Source organism: Xenopus laevis, chromosome 1L, assembly GCF_017654675.1.
Source record: "Xenopus laevis strain J_2021 chromosome 1L, Xenopus_laevis_v10.1, whole genome shotgun sequence".
Lineage (NCBI taxonomy): Eukaryota > Metazoa > Chordata > Amphibia > Anura > Pipidae > Xenopus > Xenopus laevis.
The window spans coordinates 50,467,531-50,488,927 of record NC_054371.1 but is presented as its reverse complement, the minus strand read 5'-3'; the positions used below and the strand labels follow the sequence as shown (position 1 = coordinate 50,488,927).

General features: G+C 38.0%; 1 protein-coding gene across 4 annotated transcripts in view; it reads left to right on the top strand.

Moving 5' to 3' along the window:
- wdr17.L (WD repeat domain 17 L homeolog) overlaps nt 1-21,397 on the top strand; it is a 66,278-nt gene that overhangs the window by 20,874 nt on the left and 24,007 nt on the right. For all 4 annotated transcript variants that reach the window (XM_041589150.1, XM_041589154.1, XM_041589149.1 and 1 more), the window contains 10 exons: nt 3,217-3,345; nt 4,699-4,882; nt 5,155-5,385; nt 12,541-12,792; nt 13,142-13,264; nt 13,780-13,967; nt 14,107-14,275; nt 14,368-14,459; nt 15,864-15,946; nt 16,394-16,480. In XM_041589150.1, coding sequence (XP_041445084.1) covers nt 3,223-3,345; nt 4,699-4,882; nt 5,155-5,385; nt 12,541-12,792; nt 13,142-13,264; nt 13,780-13,967; nt 14,107-14,275; nt 14,368-14,459; nt 15,864-15,946; nt 16,394-16,480 — 1,532 coding nt within the window. In that variant the 5' untranslated portion in view covers nt 3,217-3,222. The remainder of the gene's footprint in view (nt 1-3,216; nt 3,346-4,698; nt 4,883-5,154; nt 5,386-12,540; nt 12,793-13,141; nt 13,265-13,779; nt 13,968-14,106; nt 14,276-14,367; nt 14,460-15,863; nt 15,947-16,393; nt 16,481-21,397) is intronic.

Here is a 21,397-nt window from a genome sequence, read left to right as displayed (position 1 = left end):
TGCCCTACAAAGTACTGTAGTGGAAAAAGGCAGTTTAGTATTGTATTAAAAGAGTACTATTCCCCCCCCCCCTTGGTTTTAAATAGTAAGGCATTGTTCAGAGGCCTCCTGCCCCCCATATATCATCCGCACTGCCTAACATAATGTAACGACCACGTTATCAGGAACCTTGCTCAGCGAAAGTACCCGCGGACGCCCTTTTGGGGCCCCAGGCTTTCTGCTGCGGAAGCCAACAAGGAAGTGCGTAGCAGGAACGTAAGCGAGGTACCGACAGGGATGAAGAGAAGGGCGTAATCATATTCAGGTGAAAGGTTCAAGGCAGGTGGCAATAATCGTAGTCAAAAAATCAGGCAGAAGTCAAAACCAGGATATCAAGAACTAGAATAAATGCTTGAGCAGAAACAGGTAAACTGAAGCCTAGCTTGGGCACTTTCAAAATGGAGATTGGGTTTTTTAAAGAGGATTTGGCGCCAAGTTTGAAATCCGTGCCTTCGGGTGACGTCATGATGCCCATCGTCAATACGCCAGCGTCAAGGGAGTCCTAATGCGCACAACCCGGAAGTGCGAGCCTGCGCACAAGGACCCGAGACGAGACGTGCCGGGAGATAAGGGAAACGTCTTACACGTTGTTACTTTATTTTGCTTCTGTTTGTAAGACAAGATGTCTGACTTGAGGGTTAAGTAAAGGCATAAGAAATTAGTGAGTATGTTATATCATCATTTGCTAAAGATTCTCTGAAAGTAATGCTTTACTTTCAATAATACATTCTAGTCTTCCAAAGAGCATTATAGTTGTTACTAGAGGAAGATATGGCTCCTGTAATGTATTTGCTTTCACATTCTCTTCTCTAATATTTAGCCTCAATCTCCTGCTGTTGGTTTCCTAGTAATTATGTCTGACAGCTTCCTTAGTAACCAGAGCTTGCCCATAGCATCCATAAAGGTTCTCAGGGGACAGAGATATGAGATGCAAATGGACTGTTAATGGAAAGAGGGATTAATACATAAGGGGTGTGATGAAGCATGGCAGAAGCAGTATGAATGGGAGGAGCACAAGGGGATTAAAGGGATTCTGTCATGATTTTTATGGTGTAGTTTTATTTCTAAATTACACTGTTTACACTGCAAATAATTTACTCTACAATATAAAATTGCATTCCTGAACCAGCAAGTGTATTTTTTTTTTAGTTATAATATTGGTATGTAGGCAGCCATCTCAGGTCATTTTGCCTGGTCATGTGCTTTCAGAAAGATCCAGCATTTTAGGATGGAACTGCTTTCTGGCAGGCTGTTGTTTCTCCTACTCAATGTAACTGAATGTGTCGCAGTGGGACCTGGATTTTACTATTGAGTGTTGTTCTTAGATCTACCAGGCAGCTGCTATCTTGTGTTAGGGAGCTGCTATCTGGTTACCTTCCCATTGTTCTGTTGTTAGGCTGCTGGGGGGGAAGGGGTGATATCACTCCAACTTGCAGTACAGCAGTAAAGAGTGACTGAAGTTTATCAGAGCACAAGTCAAATGACTGGGGGCAGCTGGGAAACTGGCAATTTGTCTAGCCCCATGTCATATTTCAAAATTACATTTTTAAAAATCTGTTTGCTCTTTTGAGAAACAGATTTCAATGCAGATTTCACTATTAACTGATGCATTTTGGGAAAAAAATTCCAATGACAGTATCCCTTTAAGTGAGTAGGAGGTAAGTTAGCAATACAAGCTTTAAAAAAAAAAAACACACGCCAATGAGTGTGTTCCAGCGTGATCTCCACATTAGGCTTACAATATAGGTTTTAATTCCTGAGACACCAAGAAATAAGGTGGCAGGTTAAACCTCACATTGAGCTTGACTCATAAAGCAGCCTAAGCCATTTGTTTTATACCAGATTCACATAGGGTTGCCACCTGGCCGGTAAAAATGATTGTTGATCCCAATGTTATTAATAGGGAAAAAAGATAAATATATAGGAAGGCCGGTATTTTTTTTTCCAGAAAAGGTGGCACCCCTAGCTCCACCATATGTGCTCCCACATCTGTAGCTCTGCAATCTGAGGTATCATTACATTGTACCTGTACTACATTGTTGCAAAATTTTCAAAAGGATAGTCACAGTGTAAAGCATTGTGACAGTAAATTCCAAGGCATGTAACAATCTGATTAGGCTCCATGTGATCTTATCTAGTTTTGTGGGCTGCTTCTACCTGTTCATTGTACTAGTATAAGGATCATATCTAGTTTTCTGGGCTTTTACCTGTTCATTGTACTAGTGATGTGACCTTATCTAGTTTTCTGGGCTTCTACCTGTTCATTGTACTAGTTTTAAGATCTTATCTAGTTTTCTGGGCTTATACCTGTTTATTGTACTAGGGTTAAGATCGTATCTAGTTTTTGGGTGTATACCTCTTCATTGTACTAGTGTTAAGATCTTATCTAGTTTTCTGGGCTTATATCTCTTCATTACACTACACTGGGTTTATACCTGTTCATTGTACAAAGGTTAAGATCTTATCTAGTTTTCTGGGCTTATACCTGTTCATTGTAGTAGTTTTAAGATCTTATCTAGTTTTCTGGGTTTTTACCTGTTCATTGTAATAGTGTTACTAGTGTAACTAGTGTTAAGATCTTATCTAGTTTTTGGGCTTATACTTCTTCATTACACTAGTGTTAAGATCTTATCTAGTTTTCTGGGCTTTTACCTGTTCATTGTACTACTGCTGTGATATTATCTAGTGTCCATGCTTATACCTGTTTAGGACAGAGACACACGCTCAGATTCAGAGAGATTTAGTCGCATAGCGGTAAATTGCCTCTTCTTCGGGACGACTAATCTCCCGAACTGCCTCCCATCGGCTATAATGTAAATCGGCGGCGGGATGGCACTCGGAGTGCTTCGTTTTAAGAAGTCGCCGAAGTTTCCTCGTGAGGCAACTTTGGGCCGACTTCAGAAAACAAAGAGCACAGATTTCCATCCCGCTGATGATTTACATTCTAGCCGAAGGGAGGCAGTTTGGGGAGATTAGTCGCCCTGGTATTGTAATATAAATGTCCAGTTGTAACAACTCACTGTTTTGCAATGTTTTGTAATGCCAAATGTCTAGCTGCCCACCATTTGGTGACTAAGGGGGTGGCTGAAGTTCTGCATCATTTCAAATTAGCCTGACACTGTAATAGTGCAGGGGGTATTTACTGTGTTTTAATGTGTTTGCATTATTTGGTTACAGGCAAAAATGTCTCAAGTAAAGCAAGTTGGTCTTCTGGCCGCTGGATGCCAGCCATGGAACAAAGACGTTTGTGCAGCTAGTGGAGACAGGTTTGCATACTGTGCCACTCTTGCAATCTATGTGTACCAGGTAAATTCACCATCTGAATCCTAATGCAGTATACTAATGTCTGGGAATATCATAGGTTTGGTTTAAAAATAATTTGTCTCTACTTTTCTGAGCAGACTTGTTCAGTAACCATCAATAAGCCATGGCGTGCCAGGATACAAGGCCTTAAATAGAAGCATGTAGCATGTAACCACCTGCCACATGTGTATGCCATTCTCAGTAAAAAAATATTGCCACTAGTGATGAGCGAAAATAACACCCATAGACTCTAATCAGTGAAAAAATTTTTTGCTCATCAAAAACAATTTGGGGGCCCGTAGACTTAAATTAATTTCTGTGAATTTTCACCTTTCCCAGAATTTTTGGCAACGAGAAACGGGACAGATTCTCCCATCACTAATAAGCACTAAAATGTAAGCATTGCACATATTTGGTGAACAGTAAAAATCAGATATAGGTCTGACCCTAAGGATCCAATGTATATGCAGTCTTAAGATTAAAATCTTTTTGTCCAACAACCACTAAGCTCAATATCTTATGCACAGCAGCCCCTTAAACGGGATGTTTATTCTAACTTTTAAAGGGGTTGTTCACCATAAATTAACTTTTAGTATGATGTAGATCAGTGATCCCCAACCAGTAGCTCGTGAGCAACATGTTGCTCTCCAACCCTTTGGATGCTGCTCCCAGTGGCCTCAAAGAAGGTGATTATTTTTGAATTCCAGGTTTGGAGGAAAGTTTTGGTTGCATAAAAACCACGTGCACTGCCAAACAAGTCTCAATGTAGGTTGACAATCCAAATAGGGGCTACCAAATGGCCAATCACAACACTTATTTGGCACCCCAAGAATATTTTTCATGTTAGCGTTGCTCTCCAACACCTTTTACTTCTGAGTTATTTAGCTTTATATTCAGAAGCTCTCCAGTTTGTAATTTCAGCAGTCTGGTTGCTAGGGTCCAAATTAACACAGCAACCATGCACTGATATAAATACTGGAAAATGAATAGGAGAGGGCCTCAATACAAAGATGAGTAATAAAAGGTAGCAATAACTATAAATATGTATGAAGCCTTACAGAGCATTTCTTGTGACATTTGCATGCGATTGTTAAGATACAAGTGTTTCATCTATTGACCCAAGCCACTGTTGTTACCCTGTGTCAATAGCACATGATACTAAAGGTTACTTAGGTGAACGTAACTATCTTTGCTAAAGCACTAACCACCGACTGGCTTTATGGAAGGTACTTAAGTAAAATCTCATACATCAGCCAACTCAGGCTGTACGTTTCTGTGGACTCATTTTCAGTGTTATAAGATGCAAAAAAAGAGAACTGAATTCAATGCTTCTACACGTTGCTCTCTTGTTTCTAGTTGGATCACCGTTACAATGAATTTAAACTGCGGGCCATTATGTCCGAACACAAGAAGACAATCACATCGATATCTTGGTGTCCGCACAACCCAGACATTTTTGCAAGCGCCAGCGCTGATAATCTTGTCATCATATGGAATGTGGCCGAACAGAAAGTTGTTGCTAGGCTCGATAGTACGAAGGGTAAAAACAATCCTCTGTTTTTATTTTTATGCATATGTATGTCCTGTTTGATGGCCGACATAATATTTGTCTTAGTAAGAACATAAAAACGAAGGCCATCCAAATAACGAAACAAAGGAATTTACGTCCACAGGGGTATGCTAGAATTAATATACCCTGCTACGTTCACCGTATCCCTGACATTATATATATGCTTCACACTGAATTGGCTTCTGTGCAGCCGAGTGGAATGCGGCTGAATTAATAATGCAGTGTTTCTTCTTCTGTATTAGGAATGCCAGCCTCTCTTAGCTGGTGCTGGAACTCTGTGGATTCAGTTGCATTTGTATCCCACCGAGGGCCACTCTACATTTGGACTGTTTCTGGACCAGATTGTGGTGTGGCTGTTCACAAAGACGCACATAGTTTCCTGTCAGACATCTGTCTGTTCCGGTGGCATCCAAAGAAAAAAGGCAAAGTGGTTTTCGGGCACACCGATGGAAGCCTTTCAATTTTTCAACCAGGTAACTAGCTCATTGGTTTCGTTGGTACAGGTATGGAATCCAGTATTCAGAAACCCGTTATCCATAACGCTCTAAATTATGGGAAGGACATCTCCCATAGAATCCATTTTATCCATATGATCCAATTTTTTAACAATATTTCCTTTTTCTCTGTAATAATAAAACAGTAGCCTGTAATTGTCCCAAACTAAGATAGAAATAAACCTTATTGGAGACAAAACGATCCTATTGTGTTTAATTAATGTTTAAATGATTTTCTAATAGACTTAAGCTATGAAGATCCAAATTCTTCCCCGAGCATTCTAGATAACAGGTCCCATACCTGTAATAATATTTCTATGCATGTCCATTAGCAATATATTAAGGAGCCGATTCACTAACTTCGAGTGAAGGATTCGAAGTAAAAAAACTGTAATTTCGAAGTGTTTTTTGGGCTACTTCGACCATCGAATAGGCTACTACGACCTTCGACTACGACTTCAAATAAAAATAGTCGAAGTACTGTCTCTTTAAGAAAAATCTTCGACCCCCTAGTTCGCCATCTAAAAGCTACCGAACTCAATGTTAGCCTATGGGGAAGGTCCCCATAGGCTTTCCTAAGTTTTTTTGATCGAAGGATATTCCTTCCATCGTTGGATTTAAATCCTTCGAATCGTTAGATTCGAAGCATTTAATCATTCGATTGAAGGAATAATCCTTCGATCGTACGATCGCACTATTTGCGCTAAAATCCTTCGACTTCGATATTCGAAGTCGAAGGATTTTAATTCCCAGTCGAATATCGAGGGTTAATTAACCCTCGATATTCGACCCTTTGTGAATCGGCCCCTAAAAATTGTAAAACTCTAGAATATTGCTAGAATGAAAATAAAACAATAATCTGTTTGAAATTGTTCCATAGCTTGTTAAAGATATTGTGTTAAAACACTATTTATCATATATCATATGTTTATATAGAACATACATGACCAGTAACACCAAATAGAACCCCCTTCCCCCAGAGTTTGGAGAAAGTGATAACATAAAACTGTGTTAATTTTTTTTGTATGTTATAGAATGGCAAATTCTAATTAATTCTTCTTTTTATAGTTTGTGAATTGTTTGCCTTCTTCTTCTGTTTCCAGCTTTCAAATGGGGGTCATTGACCCCATCTAAAAACAAAAGCTCTGTAAGACTACAAATGTATTGTTATTGCTACTTTTTTATTAGTCATCTTTCTATTAGTCTCCTATACATATCCCAGTCTCTCAGTCAAATAAATGCATGGTTGCTAGGACAATGTGGGCACTAGCAACCAGACTACTGGAATTGCAAACTGGAGAGCTGCTGAATAAAAAGCTAAATAACTCAAAACCCACAAATAATAACTAGTGAAAACCAATTGCAAATTGTCTCAGAATATCATGTTCTACATCATACTAAAAGTTATTTCAAAGGTGAACAACCCCTTTAATAATTCCCTGTACTAGGCACAGTTAAACAAATCACTTTCAGGCTAGTGTTCCTTTAACCCAGGAATGCCAGAAGGATTGATTTAGAACTGCCAGTAGCTCTTGAGAAAGTGACCAAGGCTTATTCCTTGAAACTGCAGTACACTGACACTGACGAACATCTGTTTGCTCTCACAGTACCTGTTTATGCTTTCCGTTGCCTTGGCAACACCATCGACCTCTTGCCTAGCTAGCCTCCTCCCTTTCTCAATGGTGGTTATGGCCTAACACTTCCATGGCCACCATTTCCCATAAGGAGAATGTGTTAATTGAAGATTTGCTTTGCTTTCATTGTGTCTAAGAAAATGTCTCGCACTGTTTTGCAGAGGGGGCAGGCATGGAGGGTTCCTCACATACATTAAATAGCTTTGTGCATTTGTGGCTCTATCACCAGTTCTTTAAGCTGCTTCTGTAGCTGCAACAGTGCAGCCATCTAAATTAACGTAGTAATTGTATTATTGGTATCGAGAAGCAATTTAATGTAACATTGCGACAGACTAATTAGCAGATTAACTTCATGAAACACTTTAGAATTTGCAAATTGCTGGCTAATGAGGGGAATATTTTGCTAGAAACCCCCCATCAAGTCCTAAATTAAACTACTTAGTGGTTAATTTTTTTTTTAATAGAGTAAAAACTTTGTCATTTAAACTGAAGGCCCAGGATTTGGGATTGCCTAAATAACTGAATTTACACCAAAAAATGGGTTTGCAACATAATAAGGGTCCCTTGCGGATAAATCTTGATAAAAGTACAGAGAACAGATTTCAGTTATACAGTGTTTAGTTATTTTAATACAGGTATGGGACCCTTTATCCAGAATGCTCAGGACCTGGGGGTTTACAGATAATTTACATAATTTGGATCACAATACTGTAAATCTGAGCTTTCTGGATAGCAGGTTTCCAGATAACAGATCCCATACCTGTATCTATTTCAGGAGGATGCTGTGAGTTGTAGTATACCAAAAGCTGGAGGGTTGCAGGCTGGACATTGCAGAGTTATACTGTATATAGTATTTCAAGGATCCTTGATAGTGGTCCTAATGAGCCCCCCCCCCCAAAAAATTTCAGAAAAAGTATCCCTGTATATATGTATGGGATCCGTTATCCAGAATGCTCTGAAGTAAAGAAAGGAAGTCTCCTATTATTTCCTTTTTGTCTATAAAAAAACAGCATCTTGTACTTGACCCTAACAAGATATAATTAATCATTATTGGAGATATAATAATCTTATTGGGTTTAATGAATATTTAAATTTAATTTAGGAGCCTTAAGAAATGGTGATCCAAATTCCTGAAAGATCCATTATCTGGTCATCATACCTTAAAGGAATTGTTCAGTATAGAAAAAAAAACTGGGTAAAAAGATACAATATAGTTAGTTAGGCAAAAATGTAATGGATGTCTAACATAATAGCCAGAACACTACTGTTGGGGTAACCGGCTACTGACGCCCAGGGGTCCCTAAGACAGCGCGTCCGTATGTTCCTCGGATCCGGGAGCTTGTACAGAGAGACACTAGCAAGCAGTGAGACTCATAACACGTTCAGTTCATTGGTAGTGTTACAACAGCCTATATTGAGTACTAGGACAAAGAACACTTTGATGTATCAGAAGCATATGATCTATAGCATAGGATTAAGTAATAACAGTTGCAGAGAAGAAACAGCACATACATAGGGATATAGCGAACTGTTCGCCCGCGAACTAGTTCGCGCGAACTTCGACCGTTCGCGTCCGCCGAATGTTCGCGAACGTTTGGGAACGTTCGCAGTTTGAGTTCGTGTTCGATCGTTCGACCATTCGACCATTCGAATTCCTTCGACCGCTAAAAATCGAACAATTTCCATTCGTTCGAACGATTGTAAGCATTCGATCCAATGAAAAGCATTCGATCGAATGGCTTCGATCGTTCGATTCGAATGAAAATCCTTCGATCGAACGATTAAAATCCTTCGATCGTTCGAAACGAACGATTTTAGCGGTGTTCGAAGTTCGCGAACTGTTCGCGAACGTTCGCATTTTTTGCCGGTGTTCGCGAACGGCGTTCGCAAACACCAAATCGGCAGTTCGCTACATCCCTACACATACATTGATTGTGTAGCATTGTGTAACATAAAGGTAACCCTTCAATCCCCTCTTTGATCATATCATGATCATCATGAAAATCATAATATACAGTTAAGAAGGTTTAAGTGGGTATGAAGACGAGCTAATTGGGACTGTTCTGCAGTATAAAAAAGATACTTAACACGGGTATGAAAAGAACAGAGAAGATTAAATTGAAAATAACAAGAAGAACCAAAACAACAGTAACAATGAGAATAGGATAAAAAATAGCATGCATGATTTGAGAACCAGTGGGAGACCATCCAGTGAAAATGTCATACCAATAGTGTTGCAAATCATCCTGTAACTGGGAACCTAGAGAAAGTAATTTATGTTTGGTAGCAACAGTGTCAGTATGATGATGAATAAGTGTGCGGAACAGAGAAAGAGGGAGTTGATAATTAGCAATATGTAACACTGGTAGGAAACAGGTAAGGGAACGATAGATTGAAGGAATAGGAGAGAAGTAATACAAATGGGAATGCCATTGTAACATAGTAATATTAGAGAGACAGCCAGCAAAGGGTAGATTAGAATGAACAGAAGGAATCCCAATGGAAAGAGAGGTAACTAAACTGGTATGCTTCAAGGTGGGTTAGGGTGGTTTCCCACCATAACCAATTAGAAAAGAGTATTCCGTTTCAGAAATAACAAGTATTCACCTAGTTCACCTAGTCCTGTGTAATGGGACCAACCTTGAACAGAGGCATAAGTTTAAAGTTTGTTTAAAGGATGGTGCTTAGTGTCATGCTGACATACAATGTGGTTTCTGCTTATAGAAAATGACTTAGATTAAAGTGGTATACAACCATGTATTAGATATGATATATGTGATTATAATAAAGGCCACCTTAACATTCCCCCCTTTTGGTCACACCCATGACCAAAATTAACCTAAACTATAAACTCACCTAAATGCAAATAACCGTATTGAGACTACTATGCTCTGAAGAGGGGCTAGGCCTGTCTTCAAAACCAAGAACTCATTCTTGACCAGCAGAATTAACACAACTACATGCTGGAGAATTCCTAATCCATCCCAATCTTGTTATTTGCCTAACTACACAAAGTACTTCAGTTTAAAAGAATTAACATGAAGTATTACATATCTAATTCAACCAACACCCAAAAGATTTCATGGCATATATTTTGAAATATTGCGTTTAGTAAACATAAGTCTCTTTATCCATGTTCCAGTGCCATTTAGAAAAGATGGTTTGAACTTATTTATAGTAAAGGCATCTGCAAAGGTATTGTCCCAATTATAGTTCTTGGAAGTGATGAACTTAGTATACTTGCATCTCCATGATATAGTCGTGTTCTTGTAGAGACAGGTGTCAGCAAACTTCTCTTGGTTTCCATTGATTTGTTACCAGGCAGTAACCATTCAGTGACTTGAGGGGGGGGGGCACATGGGTCATAATCGTTGCTTTTGAATCTGAGCTGAATGCTGAGAATTAATTGCAAATTCACTGAACAGTTATGTCCCGTGTGGCCTGGAAGAGCTGAAAAGCAGGAAGTAGTGTTCTGTATTATGTTAGACACCCAGACACTCCATCCCTTATACATTACATTTTTGCCTAAGTAACTATATTAGAAACATTTTTTATTTTACATAGCCTATCTATTTACACCGTTTTTATTTTTTACCCTGAACTGTTCTTTTAAGTCTACTAAAAATCATTTAAATATTTATTAAACACAATAGAATTATTTTACCTCTAGTAAATATAAATTATATCTTAGTTGGGATCAAATATACGGTACTGTTTTATTATTACACAGAAAAGGGAAATTCTTTTTAAAAATGTAAACTATTTGATTATAATGGAGTCTATCGGAGATGGCCTTACTGTATTTCAGAGCTTTCTGTATAAATGGTTTTCAGATAATGGATCCTATACAATATAAATACAAAATAGAAAAAATGGATAGGTAGAAAGGACACTAAATGCACTTTTTTGTCTTGATAAGGGATTTGTTTGTGTGCTTAAAGGGATCCTGTCATCAAAAAACATGTTTTTTTCAAAACGCATCAGTTAATAGTGCTACTCCAGCAGAATTCTGCACTGAAATCCATTTCTCAAAAGAGCAAACAGATTTTTTATATTCAATTTTGAAATCTGACATGGGGCTAGACATTTTGTCAATGTCCCAGCTGCCCCTGGTCATGTGACTTGTGCCTGCACTTTAGGAGAGAAATGGTTTCTGGCAGGCTGCTGTTTTTCCTTCTCAATGTAACTTAATGTGTCTCAGTGAGACATGGGTTTTTAATATTGAGTGTTGTTCTTAGATCTACCAGGTAGCTGTTATCGTGTGTTAGGGAGCTGCTATATGGTTACCTTCCCGTTGTTCTTTTGTTTGGCTGCTGGGGGGGAGGAAGGGAGGGGGGTGATATCACTCCAACTTGCAGTACAGCAGTAAAGAGTGATTGAAGTTTATCAGAGTACAAGTCACATGACTTGGGGAGGCTGGGAAATTAACAATATGTCAGATTTCAAAATTGAATATAAAAAAATCTGTTTGCTCTTTTGAGAAATGTATTTCAGTGCAGAATTCTGCTGGAGCAGCACTATTAACTGATTCATTTTGAATTTTTTTTCCCATGACAGTATCCCTTTAAATGTAACAAGGAAAGAAGCCTGAAATCACTGTTTGTACACGTATAGTTTATATTGTAAAATGTGTGCTGATTTATTTAATTGGAAGTGTTGATATTAAGGATAAATAGGCAGGATGTGTTGTATAACATTGGAATGTGAGTGCTAATTATGCAACTTGTGGCCGATCATGAATCAAGCTAGTGTTTTTGACTGAAATTATCTACTGCCAGAAGTGACTGCAATAGGAAGCATGTTCATAATTGTATGAATAGGAGGGTCTGTCAGTGAGTACAGGAGCACTATGGTGATGACATATTGTATATGCGAGTGCCATAAGCTGCAGCAACAGAAATAAATGCATCTTGGACCACTGTGATCTACCTGCTATTGTCAAGATCGCTAGGATTTCCACCATGATGCATGATACAACTGCTGCTTTGAGAGAGAAAACAAACTAATCATTTGAATACCCCCCCCCCTTCTATAAAGGCACACGGTGAATACACTTTTGTTATTTTTTTCATAACCTTCATTATTGTACTGCATATATAATTCATAATTGTAATGTATATTTAATTATCAGCTTATAGTAGGAAGAAAGACATTGAAGCTAATTTTGTGTTGACAGCGCTTTAAAATGTTCACAATTCAAAAGTAAACATCTCATTACAATTGAAATAGTAAAAAAACATCAAGCCAAATAACATGTCCCATATCTGGTAACCCATATCAGATGTTTGCTTTCATTGCTCTAACAACACACTACTAGTAAACTCTGGTTACAGCTAATATATCTCTGTGGGTATGGGATAGGGGAGGCAAGGTTTGCACATAGTTGTGTAGAATGTGCCTTTAAACTAAGTTTATACAGTGCATCTGAGTTTGCAGATGTAGTTAAAGATTTTATGAATGAAGCATATTTACCCTTTAAATAAAATGATGTCTTTTAAAGGATGTAAGAGCCAAAAGCATGTCTTAAGGCCCGAGTCTCTGGAAGGAACAGATGAGGAGGATCCAGTGACAGCTCTGGAATGGGACCCACTGTCAACTGATTATCTTCTTGTTGCCAATTTGCACAATGGGATCCGACTTGTAGACTCTGAATCCCTGTCCTGTATCACCACATTCAGTTTTCCAAGTGCTGCTGCCTCTGTCCAGTGCTTGGCTTGGGTTCCAAGTGCCCCGGGAATGTTCATAACAGGAGGTAATTATTGGACATATAACTATTCCTAAAGTTGGTTTTAGGTAATGCTAAGCAATGATAAATGGTAATTATACAAAAAAAAGTGCTAGAAGCACCCAGTTGGTATTTTTCTCCAAATGATATACAGACAATATATGCACACTGAAAACCCCAGGTCAGGAGAATTCTGGATACCAGATCCCATACCTGTATAATGAGGTATGATTAATGTAAATAAATTATCTTGTTCCCTAAACTGTTGTTTATTGATCATCCATTTAAATTCTGGCTATATGGGGAGCCACAAAGGTATATATGAAATACCATAATTCCGATCTCCAGTTTGAGCAAATGTTGCTGATGTCCTCAGATTCTCAGGTGGGAGTACTCAGGGTATGGAATGTGTCCAAGACAACCCCGATAGACAACTTTAAATTAAAGAAGACTGGATTCCATGCTCTCCATGTTCTCAACTCCCCTCCAAAGAAAAAAAGTGAGTGCACTATTGTTTTGGTTGGTTAAAATACAGTATATGTTATGAATTACAGAAATTGTTATATAGATTTTTTTTAAATATTGTCTCTATAAACTAAATATGGGACCTAGGGGCAGATATACTATAATCATTGTTAACGATCTATAACAATCCGTGAAAGTTACTAACAATTGGAAAACAGTTTTTAAATATATAAAAATTGTCCATAACCTACTATTGGATTCAGTATGTCAGACATGGGAGTCTTAGTTTTCAAATCCCTGGACAGCTATCAATTTTTAATAGCTTCATTCAGATATCCTTATTTATTCAATCAAATCAATAGGATAGATTGGTTGATTCAATGAAAATGCTTGCAGAGATGAAATGGCTATGAAACTTGTAGAAATCAGGGCAATTTGTCCCTAGTATAACCAACAATTTGAAAGAACGTGTGGCGTTTCCTCTTCAATAACAATGCCCTGTTACTCATGCTTAATTATATATTTACTGCTTTTGTTTCTATTGTTTAGCATTTTTATCACATTCGCCTACTAAAAACCATCACACGTCATCAACCAGTGAAGCTGTACCACCTCCAACACTGACACAGAATCAGGCCTTTTCCCTGCCTCCAGGCCATGCCGTCTGTTGTTTTATGGATGGGGGAGTAGGCCTTTATGATATGGGAGCCAAGAAGTGGGATTTTTTAAGGGATCTGGTATGTATGTTTTCAAAAAGAAGAGCATTTTTGTGATACAACCTAATAGCACTTGTTAATACTGCATTTCAAATCTTACTTTATCATGACCTTGTCAGAGTACTCGTGTATTATTCTGGTTTAATTTTTTATTTTACAGGGTCATATAGAAACAATTTTTGACTGTAAATTTAAGCCAGACGATCCCAATTTGTTAGCTACAGCATCATTTGATGGAACAATTAAAGTCTGGGATATAAATACTTTAACAGCGGTATACACATCTCCGGGCAATGAAGGTGTTATTTATTCACTTTCATGGGCGCCAGGTAAGCCTGATGACAGTATAATGGAACATCTCAATGTCATGTAGCATTTATTTTGCAGTCTAATTTGGATTTTAATATATTCTTTTCTTAAGGGGATTTAAACTGTATAGCTGGTGCAACTTCCAAAAATGGAGGATTCATCTGGGATGTTAAGAAAGGAAAAATGATAACACGTTTCAATGAAGTAAGAGTCATTAATGAAGCTTTAGTTGTGTTTATGCACTACACATGATCTAGTTTTATGTTTTCTCTCCTTTCATAGGTTTAGAATAGGATCTAGTCATCAACCGCAACAATCAGCAGGAAGCATTTACTGGTCAGATGCTTAAAAAAACAAATCTGATTGGTTGTTATTAGACTTGGGCAATGTTTTACATTACCAAAGACTTAAAAAACATGGCTTTGCCCACTAATCCATTCCCCAAACCCAAACTATTAAGAGATGTTTAGAACACAAGGTCAAGAAGGCTTAATGAGATGAATAGGAAGAATGTGGCACCAAGTATAGGCTTGGCTCTCTTGGACAAGAAATAATCTAGGACATAAAGTATCCACGCAAACAGTACTAGACTCATTGTTATTGTTCCTGCTAGCTCCATTTCCAAGGCCAGATACCAGTATGCCATTCCTTGCAGCACTCTTGCTATTCTGTTCCCTGAGAGTCTATATTGTGTTTCAGTAATATGCATTATATTACATAGTAAATATATTTCCATTCAGAAGCTATGGAAGTTGTGAGCTACATCCAGTAAGTACATTATTATTTATAGAGCAACTGTAAATATAGCTTTTTAAATCATCATTATTAACGGAATGGGGTCTTTTGCTACTTCTCACAGCCTTATCTTTCAAATGGTGGTGGAAGCAGTGTAGGTCGTATCCTGTTGTCTGTCTAAAACAAAGTAACATTGATGCAAGTAAACAATATACTGCAGTTAAAATAGTTACAGTACATAGTAGTTGTTGCATATAAAGGGAAAAAAGAAATGCCTATAACAGTAAACCCTGTGCTAAAATAAAATCTACCAAACGTCCAGTTTATCTAGAGATGGGTAAAAAAAATAGCTACCAATTGTCTTAGAATACAAATAAATTCCTTCCTGATGACAAAATGCCTGGTACTGAGTATTAGTAGTCATATAGTTTTTCATTTAAAAAATGCATTACATGCATTAAAGTCCTTGAGAAAGGGCATGAAACGGGGCTCATTTATTAACACTGGGCAATTATGCCCATGGGCAGTTACCTATTGCAACCAATCAGTGATTAGCTTTTTGAAGCCAGCTACAAGCAGGACAGTGAATGCAGCAATCTGATTGGTTGCCATGGGTTACTGCCCATGGACAAATTTGCCCAGTGTTGATAAATGACTTGTGTTTAACAGTCTGCAATAAACACTAATCACAAGCAGTTAATATGCATTTGAGTGCTCTCCTCCTTCTCATCTAATGATGCATTAAGTCCTACCTGTAGTAGGACCAGAACATTACTACAGTGCTCACCTCCAACATTGGGTAGAACATAGCACTAATTAGAGCTTTGCCTTAGATCTTTGCCTTACTAACTTATTTATTCTTATTATTTCCAGCATGGAAAAAATGGCATTTTCTGTATCTCCTGGAGTCATAAAGATTCAAAACGTATTGCTACCTGTAGTGGAGATGGATTCTGGTGAGATTTATTTCCTACTTCTTCTTTTTGCATTTATATAGTGCTGTGGATCCTAATCTTTATAGAACATATCTAGTGGTGAGGTACAGTAGATATATGGGCCCTGGCCCCCCTACCAAAACAATTTTTCTGTGTCCCCTGGTGGTCCCTGTCCAACAAATTGTGAGTCACCTGCAACACACATGAAAGGGCAGAATATGGTCAGTCCCAAATGCTTAAATGCCACCATCATGGCATCACTCGCTCGCATTTCCTTAAACAATCATTGAGCAGTCTATTGGCACTCTAGCACTCTTTGAAAGCAAACTATTATTTTCTTACTGTTCTGTAAGTATGATAGAATGTTAAATCAGCTATGAACCTTGACTGCCCATCTTTATCTCATATGTTTTTATACACTTTTGGTAGTTTACTGTGTATCCATCTAAACTGTACATTTTATTTTAGTATTATTCGAACAATTGATGGTAAAGTTCTACATAAATATAAGCACCCTGCAGCTGTGTTTGGATGTGACTGGAGCCAAAATAACAAGTGAGTACTTGGTTTTTTAATACTACATAGGGGCTACTCTAAAATGGCGACATTTGAGATATCAGTAGAAGAAAAAATTAAATGTTTAAAAAAAAAATAACATGATTTTGCTGCTTAGCATGGGTTCCCAAACTCTCTATATATGAATGCCAAGCCAGCATCCTTGAAAGGGAATAGTAAATAAAATAAAGATTTTGGAGTCAAAAGCAATGGCAAAAATGTCTAGAGACTTGCAGAGACTTTATATTGTGCATATCTACATGTGTGTGTATGTATATATAAAAATATTTTTCACCTATTATCTAAGTTGCATCTATAACTTATATAGTCTTGTGCCCAAATTCTTGTCTAGCCACACCAGAACCATCACCAAGTTCTATTGGTGCCTGGAAAGTGGCAATATGTGAAATAATGGAATAAAAACTAATGAGAAAGATGAGCTGCTCTTTTTTGACAGGACCAGTGCCACCTAACTGGACAAGAATGATACATATACAATTATTGTTACTGATTTAACTGATAATATAAAAAAAAATTATATTAATTCATAACTGATAATAGTTGGTAATAAGTGTTGTAATACATTGATTAGTGGTAATGATTACTTTCTTAAAGGGGTGGTTCACCTTTAAGTTAACTTTTAGTATGTTATAGAATGTGTAATTGTAAGCAACTTTTCAATTGGTCATTCATTATTTTTTTTAAATTATTTGCCTTCTTCTTCTGACTCTTTCCAACTTTCAAATGGGGGTCATAGACCCCATCTAAAAAAACAACAAATGTTCAATTCAGGCCCTCTCCTAATCATATTCCAGTCTCTTATTCAAATCAATGCAACCAGTTTGCTGAAACTGCAAACTGGAGAGCTGCTGAATAAAAAGCTAAATAACAAAAACCACAGATAATAAAAAATGAAAATCAAATGCAAATTGTCTCAGAATATCACTCTCTACATCAGGGGTCCCCAACCTTTTTCACCCCGTGAGCCACACTCAGATGAAAAACTTGTCAGCGAGCCACACAATAAGGGGCCGATTCATCAATAGTCGAATATCGAGGGTTAATTAACCCTCGATATTCGACTGGGAACTAAAACGTTCGACTTCGAATATCGAAGTCGAACGATTTAGCGCTAATCCTACGTTCGATCGATCGAAGGATTTTTCGTTCGATCGAACGATTAAATCGTTCGAATCGAACGATTCGAAGGATTTTAATCCAACGATCGAAGGAAAATCCTTCGATCAAAAAAAGGTTAGCAAGCCTATGGGTCCCCATAGGCTAACATTGACTTCGGTAGCTTTTAGCTGCCGAAGTAGGGGGTCGAAGTTTTTTTTAAAGGGAAAGTACTTCGACTATCGAATGGTCGAATAGTCGAACGATTTTTCGTTCGAATCGTTCGATTTCGTTCGAATTCGAACGAATTTAACCAATTCGATGGTCGAAGTACCCAAAAAATACTTCGAAATTCGAATTTTTTTAATTCGAATCCTTCACTCGAGCTTAGTGAATCGGCCCCTAAGTGAAGAGTACCGCAAACATCATTTTTTATTAATAGTAAGCATATACTCTAAATTAAAATGATATATAATATCAATCAATGTGAAATCTGGCACTGCATGTTTTCTGCCAGTTTTTGAATATCTGAGGTTTGTGACAGGCAGCCTCATGCATTCTCCCAGATGATCATCATTTAAATGTGTTCTATATTTAGATTTTAACATTTTCATAGCTGAAAATCCAGATTCACAAAGGTAAGTTGACCCAAAACAGGAATTCAGTCTTTGTGAGGTTTCTTTTAGGATGGGAAACTTGAAGATTTCTATTAAAGACCAGAAGTCATTTTGCAGTGATCTGGATCTCAAAATGTGATCTGGATGGGTAATATGAGGGATTGCTGATGCTAGCTCAGGTACATGGGGCTATATGGTGTCTGCTGGCACATGTACACAGATGTTTGGTGCAATATAATGGATTTTTGGCACCTGCTGGCACAGGTACATATTTGGGGACACTATCACAGTTTCAGTTCAAGCACGATCCTTTCTATTTAGCCAACCTTCTGTAGTACATATAAAAGTTTCAGTGCGATACTTTCCAACCAGCCCTCATAGTCTCCAACCAGCCCTCAAATTGCCAGCATCTTCCCCCGATCAGTTCTGTGAGCCTCCTGTCAAATCGATCAGTGAGTTATAATAGCGTGTTCGCAATTAGTCCTGTGAGCGAGCAGTGAGTAGGAAGCTCAGGAAGAGAATGGAGAGAAAAGATAACTGCTGTTATAACTCACTGATCGATTTGACAGGAGGCTCACAGAACTGATCGGGGGAAGACGCTGGCAATTTATGAGAGACTATGAGGGCTGGTTGGAAAGTATCACACTGAAACATTTACATGTACTACAGAAGGTTGGCTATATAGAAAGGATTGTGCTTGAACTGAAACTGTGATATAAGCTTCTTATGGCGAGTCAGGGAGAAGGGATCTAGCTGGCCCACAATCTATTAAAAAGCTTCCTATTACACAGGGCTAGTAAGTCAGGATCTACTGGGTAAAACAGTACTGGTATGGGGCGGGAAAAGCTTACGCGAGCAACACCAAGAGGAGCTGCGAGCAACATGTTGCTCGCAAGCTACGGGTTGAGATCACTGCTCTACATCATACTTAAAGTTAATGTAAAGGTAAACAACCCCTTTAATTCAGTATATTCATGATTCATGTAAACTATTCACTGTTCATCTAGAATGGTCATTTGGCACCAAAAGAGTTGACATAAATTGCCAAACAAAACCTTGCCACTTACTAAGGGGGTTAAACTCCGAATGCCAAAAATCGTGTTTTTTTAGTTTAAAACCTGAATTTTCAGTGAAAAAAATTGAGAATTTTTCGGAATTTATTAAATCCCCGAGGATGGAAAAATCCGAATGAGAAAATCCGCCATCTCAGACCTGTCAAGGTTGGATATAAGTCAATGAATGATTTTTTGATGTGCACCAAAAGAGTTGACATAAATTGTCAAACAAAACCTTGCCACTTACTAAGGGGGTTAAACCCTGAATGCTAAAACCCCCCAAACATCTTGTTTTTTTAGTTTAAAACCCGAATTTTTAGTGAAAAAAAAATTGTGAATTTTTCGGAATTTATTAAACCGCCAAGGATGGAAAAGTCAGAATGAGAAAATCTTCCATCTCAGACCTGTCAAGGTTGCATATAAGTCAATGAATGATTTTTTGATCTGCGCTGGGTTTCGTTCAATACCCTCAAGTTTTCAGGTGAAAAATCCCAAAAAATTTTGAAAATTGGGTGTAAATTCCGAAAAAATTGTAAAATTCGTATTTTTCATACTTTTTTCATATTTTTCCGGCAAACAAAATTTTCGGGAAAATGTATCATAAAAAACCCGTGCACATTTGGTCAGAGTTTTTTTCAGAAAAAATTGAGATAAATTTAACTTTGATAAATAACCCCCTAAATGTAACACTGACACTTAGGGGGTTATTTATCAAAGTTCGAATTTATCTAAATTTTTACTGAAAAAAACTCTGACCAGAAAAATCGTGAAAAATACAAATTTCACCAGAACACTGAGGGGCAAATTCCCTAAGGCACGAAGCGCCGAACGCTAGCGTTTTTTCGCTAGCGTTCGGCATTTTCGCTACTGCGCAAATTCACTAACGAACGCTGGCGTAGTTTCGCTAGTGTTACTTCGCAACCTTATGCCAGGCGAATTTTCGCTAGCGACGAAACTACGCAAATTCACTAACTTGCGCAGTGTATCAAACGCTACCTTTTACGCTAGACTTCCTTCGCCACCTCAGACCTGGCGAAGCGCAATAGAGTAGATAGGGATTGTTTCCAAAAAAGTCAAAATTTTTTCTAAGTCCCAAAAAACGCTGGCGTGTTTTCTACATGACGGGTGGTAGGCTGAAAAAGATCGAAAAATTTTTGGGGCTCCCCTTCCTCCCCCCTACATTTCCTGACTCATGGCAACTTACCTAGACAGTGGGCACATGTGTAGGGCAAAATAAAATTTTTATTGGCTGATTTGAAGGTTTTCTAGGCATTTGTAGTGCAGATACGTGTTCCTCCATTGAAATTTGAATTTCGCGCCGTATGCAAATTAGCCTTCGCTAGCGCAACTTCGCTTTATATAGCGAAAAAACGCTAGCGCAACTTCGCAAACTTACGCTACCCCTGTGCGCAACTTCACATTTTAGTGAATTTGCGGAGCGCTGGCGAAAATTCGCCTGGCGAAGTGCGGCGAAGAGCGGCGAAGTTGATTCTTAGTGAATTTGCGAAGTTGATTCTTAGTGAATTTGCCCCTAAGATTTCTTATGCTTTTTGACCAAAAACTCCGAAAACTTCGGGGTATTGCACGAAACCCAGCGCACATCAAAAATCATTGGGACATCTGCCATTGACTTAAATGCAACCTCGACAGGTCTGAGATGCCGGATTATCTGATTCGGACTTTTCCATCCTCTGGGTTTAATAAATTCTGAAAAATTCGTGATTTTTTTTTCACTAAAAATTTGGATTTTATACTAAAAAACACAAATTTTTCGGGTTTTTGGCATTTAGAGTTTAGTAAATAACCCCCTTAGTTGTTATGATTGTGAAAATGACAGCAACTACAGCCAGATGAATTAGGAGCATCACACATTAGTAAACATGATCACTGTGTTAATTTTGGCAGTAAAAAAAACTGCAATGTTAAGGGGCAAGATAAATACAAATTGAATTTAGAGAAATTAATAAAAACAGGATAATAGGGGACATGATCATTTGCTAATTGGAGTAGAGCCGCTATACATTCAATGTTATATACAGTAAATGTCACATCCTTAGGGATCTGCACCACAGGTGTCAATTTTGAATAAGCAAGAGGAGCACACAGATCGATATCAGATTGGTCAAATA